Source organism: Cornus florida, unplaced genomic scaffold, assembly GCF_030987335.1.
Source record: "Cornus florida cultivar Cherokee Brave unplaced genomic scaffold, ASM3098733v1 CherokeeBrave_3.0.0_Hap2_scaffold_75, whole genome shotgun sequence".
Lineage (NCBI taxonomy): Eukaryota > Viridiplantae > Streptophyta > Magnoliopsida > Cornales > Cornaceae > Cornus > Cornus florida.
Genome location: NW_026775907.1, coordinates 1 through 10,460, shown reverse-complemented (window position 1 = coordinate 10,460; position 10,460 = coordinate 1). Strand labels below are relative to the sequence as shown.

At 36.0% G+C, this 10,460-nt stretch overlaps 1 protein-coding gene across 3 annotated transcripts; it reads right to left on the bottom strand.

Moving 5' to 3' along the window:
• Nucleotides 1-2,327: 2,327 nt before the first annotated feature.
• Nucleotides 2,328-10,425, bottom strand: LOC132292574 (putative disease resistance RPP13-like protein 1). 3 transcript variants are annotated; one of them, XM_059790373.1, is made up of 4 exons: nucleotides 9,227-10,425; nucleotides 7,118-8,691; nucleotides 3,258-3,366; nucleotides 2,328-2,658 (listed from the first exon to the last, which is right to left on the bottom strand). In XM_059790373.1, the coding sequence occupies exons 2-3, from the start codon at nucleotides 7,937-7,939 to the stop codon at nucleotides 3,292-3,294; spliced, it is 897 nt and encodes a 298-aa protein (XP_059646356.1). In that variant the 5' UTR covers nucleotides 7,940-8,691; nucleotides 9,227-10,425; the 3' UTR covers nucleotides 2,328-2,658; nucleotides 3,258-3,291. The 3 variants fall into 3 exon arrangements, 2 of the variants coding, with proteins under 2 accessions (XP_059646356.1, XP_059646357.1); XR_009477301.1 differs by lacking the exons at nucleotides 3,258-3,366; nucleotides 7,118-8,691; nucleotides 9,227-10,425 and adding exons at nucleotides 3,945-4,001; nucleotides 4,111-4,198; XM_059790374.1 differs by lacking the exon at nucleotides 3,258-3,366.
• Nucleotides 10,426-10,460: the final 35 nt, after the last annotated feature.

Below are 10,460 nucleotides of genomic sequence, written 5' to 3'. Positions count from 1 at the left end.
GATTGTCACCACCGGCCAAGCTCGCCGGTGTACCGCTGAAGCCGCTTCCTCACAATCGGACCGGAGCTCATCCCAACCGAACCACCTGTCTGCACTCTGTACCGCTGCCTCCATTATCGCCAGCCGCAAATCCTTACCAAGCTCTTGGATTTGTCTCGCCGGCGGTGTTCCCTCTCCAAGCTCGTGGTTCTGTCTTGTCGGCGGTGTTCATCTCACCAGCTGTCCATCTCTGTAGTGAGCTTGTCGGCCATATTCATCCTCGCCGAGCCATCGCCCACAAGCGGAACAGCCTGTCGTCCATCACATCTAAGCTTCTCCTCGCTCACTTCCTCTGTTGATTGCTACCTTTATCAGTTATATATATATATATATATATATATATATATATATATATATAAACTAATAGCTACTGTTTGGCTGCAAAGGTAAAGCTATCCCAATTTAGGATTAGTTCAGAACTAAACCCACTTTGTAACCTCATTTGAGAACTGGTTCTGTGGTATCCTAGTTCGGGAAAAAAAATCGAATTGGGGACTCATTTTGGAGCATTCAAAGCTTTGTCTTCCAAGATAGCTTGGTCTTCCAAGAACCTGAAGAAGTCGGTCTTTTAGGTCGGCAAAGTTCTTCCCAGCATTCCATATTTTAAGGCTAACGGCGAAATAAAGGCTTTCAGAAATTTTTTTAAAATGGGTTGCCGCTCAACGCCACAAACTTTAGCAGACTCATCGGCTGGGCATTTCAAACATCCCAGGCCTTTTCAGACGCGAATCTTTCTATCTCTCTAATCAGATAAGTTTCCTAACTTTGATTTTTACAATCTGGGTTAAGCTTTTCATGATACGAATTTTTGTTAAAAATACATATTAAATATATATATATATATATATATATATATATATATATATATATATTTGCACATGATGCAATCATATTTTGTTATTCATGTAGACGCTCATTATATATAAAGATTTATGACTTAGTTTGAACCAAATTGTTTATTCAGTATATTCTATTGAGTTAAAAAAAAAAAAAAAAAAAAAAAAAAAAAAAAAAAAAACCACTTAAACTTCTGTCTCTGTCAACACTCAACAGATTCTTTAGTCTTTCTTTCTTCGATTATAATCCTCTACGGATTCATCCCTCTCTCCTTCATCAAGGATTTTCAGCATTGTAATTTTAGTTATATTCACTAGCTGTTTTGCTCACACTTTGAGCAAAATTTTAGATTGTATCCATTAGTTGTTCACTGAAGGTTGATAATTAAGCAGAGCCTTAGGACCACATCACTTGATATTGTTGGTTCAGACTCTTCAGAGGGATGCACACCTTCATCGCTCACTGAAGGTTGATATTTGAATTTGTACAGATATCACTTAAATTCTCATTTACATGGAATTGTTCAGAAATAAAAAGCTCATTTTTTTTTTTTTTTTTTTTTTTTTAGGGGTACTAGAAAATGAGCAATTTATACAACCCAGCTCAACCTTTCTATCACTTGAGCACAGATAAATAGATCTACTCCAATCCCGCTCAACTGTTTTGCACTTGTATCCTCTTCTTTAGTGGTGTTGAACACAGTTTTTTTCTTCGTAAATGGTGTTGAACACATTAATTCTCCTTTTTTGAAAAACCCTACAGCACGGTGCTATAACAGCATATGATCCGAGCTATAGCCCTTGTATTAGTTGAGTTGAGACGGGAAGCACACAGATCATTGCAAGCCACTTGGTGCGTGAAGGCTGAACGGTGTCGCACACTCATGCAAAAAAAAAAAAACCATGTTTCTCCACAGAACCAGTGTCACAGCCCTTCATCAGTTTGAAATTACTGGTTTTGTGACTACATTTGTGATTTTGTGAGTAGACTGTCTCTTTTCTCTGAAGTAGTAAGATTGTCCTAACGACACTACCATGAAAGCAAGCATTAAAGACTTTACACTAGTGGGATGCCTACCTAGAAGAGGGTCAATTTGTACTTTTTTATTACTACGTTAACACCACCATGAAAGCAAGTTCTGTACTGATTACATATTCCCATCAACAACCATATCTGTCTGCTTTACGCCATACAAAAATGTCATTATATTTCTATAAAGAAAGCGATAACTGCTCTTCAACAAACCACAAAAAATGAATTTTTTTGATTTAATATCATTATGGAACTATTCCACTTCCGAGTACAATCAGAAATGTTTTATTTTTCGTTGGTTACAAACACTGGCACACATTTGTCCCTAATAGGAGTTAAACCCTCCTCTTTCAGTTTCAAAAGTAGAGGAATGTTGCTGGATTACACACCTTGGCATACAACCAGCAATTTAAGGAAAAAAAAAAAAAAGGAAAGATAACATTTCATAGTTGAAGCAAAATTAAGAAATACAAAGTCAGTTCAGCATAGTTGAAAGAAATTAAGAAGTACAAATTCAATTCAGCCACTACATTACACAACAGTCCAACCAGCAACAGCAAATGTCTCCCATGCCTAAGGGGTGGGCATCGTTTACAGTACAATACACAACTTGATAGACAATTTCACAATAACTCAATAACCAAATGAAAAATTCTGGACAGCCCAGCAATATATATATATATAAGTTCCATGATTTTGTGATTCAGCATTAGTTTTCCAACACAGTATCCATTAAAATCCACGTGTCCCCTGCAAAAAAAAAGAAGGAGCATCCATGGGTTTTGTCAGTCAAGAATGTGAAAATTATAATACCCAGTAACAAAAAAATAATTAATAATAAGAATTGATCTCAAAGCACCCCATAGATGTCTGTTACCATATTGTAGTGGCTTTGGCACAATTTTATATTTCAGCAAAAATGATTCAAGTAGAACTGTGCATGCGTTTTGAACATACCCTAGTCAATTTGCCTACCTCAGTAATTCTAAATCGGTCCAATATATATATATATATATATATATATATATTAACAACTGAATTTTTAGTACAGTAAATTTTAACAATTGAATTTTAAATGTTGAAGTTTTGAGCAGTAATTATAGATTGAGAATTTTTTTTTTTTCTTTTTATATTCTAAGTGTCCAACTATTAGCAATAAGTGCAATCACTCAATTAAAATCTCACCTTATTTTTAGTAGAACTTATATTTTAATCGACACTCAAATTGTGCTATATAATGATTCAAGTCATACTCAAGGTTAACCCATATTACTTTGATGAATAATTGAAGAAAATTTATCAACCACCATCTCCTCTTTTCTTTAATGTTGAATAATAATCATACTCACCAGGAAAAAGAAAATTGGAATCCAACAAAGATTATCAAAATCCAACAAAGAGGTCAAGAAGAAATCCAACAAAGATTATCAAAATCGCGAAATGGCATACAAAGATTACCTGCAAAAAAAAATGTCCCAACAAAGATTATGAAAATCGCGAAATGGCATAAAAGGATCAACATAATGTGTACAAGTACAACTAGGAATTTGAAGACTGAGAAAGGAGCATCAGGAATCTTAATAGAAGAAAATATTTAATGTTGAATAATAATCATACTTACCAGGAAAAAGAAAATTGGAAGCAAGAAGACAAAGATGAACAAAAAAAAAACAGGTAACAACTTCCAAATAATTCAATCATGAACATGGCATAACAAAATGGAGAAGCATTAGAAACAAGAAGATTAAGATGAACAAAACAAAAGCAGTTAGCAACAAATGAAGAACATTGGCTTGAAAGTTCTATTAGATTTAGAACTACCTGAAATTTCATGGTAGAAACAGAATTCAAATCAAACATAACCGTCACCATTAATTTATTAAGCAGGAAAAAGTTGTTACTTGTCTTTAGAAAGTCTGGGCCAATTGAAAAACTGTATGGAAAATAAAAAATGAAGGAAAAAGAGAAGAGGACTTCAATAAATTATAAGAAAACAACTTTGGATAGAAAGCAACAAGGAATGGTGAATCACGTACGAAAAATAGAGAACATTGAGAGGATCCGTGATTTGGTGGCCTTGTATAGTCACAAAGCTGCCCACAACAACTTATCACAATTGATTTATACTTTAAGAGAGACCATAAAAAATAAATAAATAAATAAATAAAAGAAAGATTAGTTAATGAAAGAAATTCAACTTACAATAACGAGTTTCCCAGCATTTTCCAGACTCTCCCTACCTTAATTGCAAGCTTGCAGCAGCAGCTGGAGCCCAAGAATAAATCCTTACCTGCAAAAGGAAAAAATGTCACAACAAATATTATGAAAATCGCGAAATGGCATACAAAAGAACAACATAATGTTAATAGTCACTGAAGCATAATAGCTTTCGCAACCACTTCCACCACTCACTGAAGTAGTGCAATGAAAGAGAAATTCAATGGATAGAAGATAGAAACAAGTTTGGTTAAGTTGCAGGGAGTGTAGAACAAGTACCTGATTCGGTTTTTCTGGATGATTACAAACCACTCAGTCATTCTCACTCTAAGTTTATTATGTCTTCTACAGAATCGAGCACTATGTGGCGGATTCGGGAAATCTTGGACCAATCTTCCCCTTTCTCCCTTTGGCAACGTGGTTCCAGCAATGGACATTCAAATATTCCCAGGAAAGAGAGGGAGTTGGGCAGCCCCTCTTCTGGCAAGGACTGGAGCTTAGGGCACTTCCAGATGGATAGGTCTGTAAGAGAGGTGAGGTGTTGAAGGCCCTTGTGGTTCAGTGCTTTCAGATTTGAAAAGTTCCAGATGTAAAGTCTAGTAAGAGTGGTGGGCAACAGGCACTCCTCCGGAAATGACTCCAACTCTTCTTCTTCATTTTCACTTCCGATCCAGAATTCTTCAAGAGATGGGAGTTTTTGCTGCAAATCCCACCTCATCCGGCCCTTCATCAGTTTATTGCAATTAATGATACGAAGTCTCCTTAAGTTGGATGGCAAACCTTCGTCTGGAAATGATTCAACTTCCGGACATTCTTTTATCTGAAAAGTATTAAGAGATTGGAGGGTGTGCATTTGATGCGGTAGCCGCTTCAGATTCTTGCAACCACGGATTTTCAAATACATGAGATTGGGAATGGCCAATAATCCTCCTCCATCTCCACCACCATGGGGAAAGGATACCATTTTAGGGCAATTCACTATTTGAAGCTTTATCAGATGTTGAAGCATGGTTGGGATCAAGAGCGTTTCCAAATCCATACACGACTTGATGTAGAGATCACGAAGCTTTGGAAAGAAGCCTAACCACAGCGACTTGAGAAGATCACAGCTTTCATTAATACTCAGAACTTCAATGGATGTGGAGTAATTATACTCCTTCATCACCTCGGACAGGGGAAACTCTAATCTCCTACAGGAGAAGATGTTAAGTGTTTTCAATGTAGCGATGGGCAAAGACACCTTAACAAGAGATGAACAATTAAAGATGTGCAACTCTTCAAGAAGAATATTATTGATTTCCTCTGATGGTACTGTTGCTGCTGCTAGGGACTGTAGAGCTTCACATTTTCTGATCTCCAGCGTCTTAAGCTTCGGCGGCAACCCTATGGTGACGGAGACAAACCTCGGGCAATTCACTATCTTCAACCTTTCAAGATTTACTAATCGGCACAACTCCTGTGGCAATTCCTTCAAGTTTGAAATCGATGCAATCACCAATATCTGTAGAGAATACAGGTGTTGCATTTGCTGCGGCAATTCCGTCAAATTTGGAATATTTGAAATCTCCAATTTTTGAAGAGAAGACAGGTGTTGTAGCTGTTGGGGCAATTCCGTCAAATTTGGAATATTTGAAATCTTCAACTCCTGAACAGAAGACAGATGTTGTAGTTGTTGGGGCAATTCTGTCAAATTTGGAATATTTGAAATCTTCAACTCCTGAATGCAAGGAAGTCCTTGCAGTAAAAGCCTAACTTGATTGGATCCGGAAATGTTAAGCTTTGTTAGGATTGGGGAGCGGATAGATAATTCACTGGTCAACTTGGGACAATTGTCTATAGAAAACTCTATAAGGCTAGAGAACTCTTTAATCCCTGATGCTTCCCACTCCTCCCACTCGGCCATTTTATAAAACCTTAGTGTCTCCAAAGATTTAAACGGTTTGATTGAAGAAGAAGCATTCCCATAGAACTCCCCACCGACCTTCCTTATTGCATTCATGCTTTCAATTGTTAAATATTTTAGAGAGGGTAACTGCCCAATTGACGGCAAAGAAGAGCAATTTTCACAGCCTATAAGATCCAAGGACACCATGTCATGAAACAAATTACCTTTCTCTAACCAATCTGAAAATCTTTTGCCACCATAGTTAATGATACGGAGATGCTTCACTCCATCATGAGGATGTAGGTTGTCAAGTACAACTCTTTCATTTTGTAAATTGTCAGTATCACTGCCCCATTTCAGCTCTAATCCTTCAAGATGCTCCTTTCCTTTCAGATTAGCCTCTGATGCCTCCGGACCACTGGTTACATTTTGAAGCTCTGAAATGCAGAGTTGCCCCCGAAGTTCACAAAGTTCCTTCAACCCACTAATTCTTGACCCACCATCCTTGCCAACTACAAAATTTGTTAAATGTTGGAGATCTTTCAATTTGCTCACTTGCGTTGGCATCTCAGTCAATCTAGTTTCTGTTATATCAAGATAGCGCAACTTTATTAGTTTTCCCATGTTGACGGGCAACTCAATGAGGTTTCTACAATATGACAAATCCAATGTCTGTAGGTTGCACAAGGTTGTTACTGAATCAGGTAACCGACTGATTTTTGTAAAAGAAAGATCCAAATAGCGTAAATGTATCAAATTTTCAATCGACTGAGGCAATTCATGAATCTTATATCGAGACAGAGATAACACCCTTAAGCATCTCAGGTATGGCAACATATCATGTAGAAACTTATTGCCCAAGAAAGATTGGCCACGTTTTGAAAATCCTATGAAAGTTCGTAAATGGCTTTTCGCCTCATTAACAACTTTGAATTTCTCAAATGCATCATATTTGCTCCGAACATATGAGAAATGACGAACTTTTTCACAATTACAATCAAGTGGCTTATCATCATCCAACCAAAAGCAGAACTTTCCAGATATATGTTGAGCTAAATCATGGAATAGGTCATGCATTACAAAAAAGGAATTGTCATCACTTGATACCTGAAAGAAAGACCTTGATAATAGTTGAAGAAAGTAGGAATGACCTTCATCTTCCACTGATTTTTTGCTTTTGGGTTGCTGCACAAGATCTTCGGCTATCCACAGTCGAACTAACTTTTCCTTCTCAAAATTGTAATCTTTAGGAAATTTTGAACAATGTACGAAGCATCGCTTTAAATGTGAAGCAAGATCATTATAGCTCAATTGCAGAGCCGGAGAAACGTTGCTCTCCAAATGCCACACCTGGCTTTCTAATATTTCTTTCCAGCCCTCCATATCCTGTTTAGAACGCAAGAGACCTCCCAGTGATATTACTGCTAAGGGCAAGCCTTTGCACTTCTGCACAATTTGTTCGCCAATCTTGATCTTTCGTTCTGAATGAGCCATACAATCTCCACTCTGAAATGCATGCTTTTCAAATAATGACCAACAATCTTTAAATGATAATTCCTCCAAGCAATGACTAGGAATGGTGCCCATTGCTGATGCGACATCGTCAATGCGTGTTGTTACAATAATTCTACTTCCATGTGCTCCATCACTGAATGGTATTCTTAAACGATTCCAATCATCGTAAGCATGCTTCCAAACATCATCTAAGACAACTAGAAATTTCTTCTCTTTGAGAGTCTCTTTCAACTTAATTTGAAGTTCATCGAGGCTCTCGATGTCATTGTTTGATCTAGTAACACCGTCAAGAATTTTCTTTGTTATCGTTTTAATGTCAAATGGATCAGAAACGCAAGCCCATGCTTTCATATCGAATTCCTGAGTTACTCTAGCATCATTATATACGAGTTGAGCAAGTGTCGTCTTGCCCATCCCCCCATTCCAACAATAGGGATCACATGTATCTGTTCCTTGGTTGAACTGTCAGGTAGCACCAATTTCATTATCTTCTCTTTATCTGTATTCCTCCCGTAGACATCAGATTCAACGACCACAGAAGAAGTTTCTTGTGTTTTCCACTGTTTTCTTCCGACATTCTCTCTCAGTCCAAGAAAATTGTTTTGCTGGACAAACCCCTCCAACATACTGATGACCTTTTTCATCCGGAAATCTATGGCTTCATCAGATAGATAAGCGGAAGTGGAGGCGAAACAATTCATTCTCAACAGAAATTGCTTCATTAGATGGAAAAATCCAGTCAAACAAACCATACTTGTGGTGCTTTGGGTTTGGGGTTGATCATCTGATTCCAACTTGTCCCTCAAGGCCTTGGTAGCGATTTCGTCCAGCAAGTCGTCAGCTTGGTAGACAGCATGTTGGAGCTCCTCAAGCCACTTTTTCACATTTTCGTTGGTAATCTGCTTGTCCTCAGCGTCATCCAGCAGTGCTTTAAGGGCCAACAAAGTCATCTTCAGCTTATGTACGAGTTCATCATCCAATTTTTGTTTGGAAAAGAAGCTTTTGAACTCGCGAGAAGCCAGCTGATCCAGCCGATTAAACAGCAAGTCAAAAGAAGCCGAGAGAAGTGCTCCAACAACCAATTCAGCCATCTTCTTAGTAAAGAGTGAGAGTGCAAGAAGAGGAGATCGAGCTTCTTATGAAGAGCTTCTTCTAATCTTCAGATGCTGCAAGCAATATTATTAATTAAGAGAGAATACATTAAGGACCAAGAAAATTTCTAATTTCTAGCTAATTTATTGTTTTCTCGGTAGCATGTAAACTAAGTGATAAAATTTTGACACCGTAAATTTTTTTTTTTTTTTTTGGTCACATTTCTAAATTTTCAACCAACCAGGTGAATTAGAGAAAATATATACAACACTTGTGCTATACAAAATCATTTTACTCCCATTTCTAAAGCATCTCTATTAGTATTTTTGCATTTTGAACAAAAAAGCAAGCAAATTTATCAAAAACCTGGTACATTTGCTTTCTTGTATCAAGTCCAAAATTCATGAATGATCAACTATAAAAATGAAATAAAAAGAAGAGACAGACCAGATCGAACAAGGAGAAAAATACTTGGAAGAGCAGTATTTGATTTTTGATTGTATTAATTAGTAAATGGTACTTAAAATTACAGCTGATCGTGTTTTTGGTTTTAATATTTTGGTTACGTTTTGGATTTAATAAAATAAAATAAATTACAAAATGTTGTACCTGGCACTTAACGAAGGGGTCGGTTCGCCACACTTCTTATAACAAGCCAAGAGAAATGCTCCACCCGTGCGCCAAGGCTAGTTCTTTTCTTCCTCAAAGGAGAGAGAGAGAGTAACTGTGAAGAGTGCTGAGAGAGACTGAACAGGGAGAAAGTCGACTGTGAAGTGTCTGGAGAGAGCGAGAGAGACGCAGCAGTGAAAAGCCTCTTCAATGTTTCCATATTTTGATTAAGAAGGAAGAAGAAGTAAAGTTTAGTGGTAAATTCTTTTTCTTGCAAGTATTTTTTTTTAAAAAAAATGGAAATTAAAATTTTTGGGACAATAAAAAAAGTTAAAAGTAGAGCAAATTTTCTGGTAACAAATCAGAGATTGAAAAGGTTCTCTCATTCGAATAAATCAAACAAAAATAATTTACTAAAAAAAAACTAAAATTTACCTGAAAACAAAAACAAATAAATATAGTAAAAAAGAAGAAGAAAAAAAGAATATAAACACAAAATAGGGACATGAAAGGGTAAATGTATTGAACTTATGTACACACTTGGAAGGGGGGAAAACTTAATCATAAATGCTTCAAATATTGTTTTGTGATTAAATTGTGATGTGGTTAGGATTTATTACAATTGTTCTTTTGAGAGAATGAATAGATTATACCATTTAACTATCTCTTTAATCTTTAATTTTCTGGTCAAGTGAATTGCATAAACTTCACAAAGGAACCAACTTTATAGGTCTCCTTTTTTTTTTTTTTTTTGTATACTTATGAAAATATTCTTAAATTGTTTTCTTTGAAGCCTCTTCAATGTTTCCATATTTTGATTAAGAAGGAAGAAGTCAAGCTTAGTGGTAAAAATGTCTTCTTTGAATTTTTTTTTTTTTTTTTTTAAAAAATGGAAATTTAAATTTTTGGGACAAGAAAAAAAAGTTAAAAGTAAATCAAATTAAAATAGTAAAAAAGATGGGGAAAAAAAAAAAAAGAATATAAACACAAAATAAGGACATGAAAGGGTAAATGTACACACACTTAGTTATGGGAAAACTTAATCATAAATGCTTCAAATATTGTTTGGTGATTATGACTTATTTCAATTGTTCTTTTGTGAGAATGAATAGATTATACTATTTAACTACATGTCTTTCGGTATCAAAAAAAAAAACTTCTTTCAATGTTTAATTTTCTGGTCAAGTGAATTTCAGAGCCTTCACAAATATGAAAATATTCTTAAATTAACTAA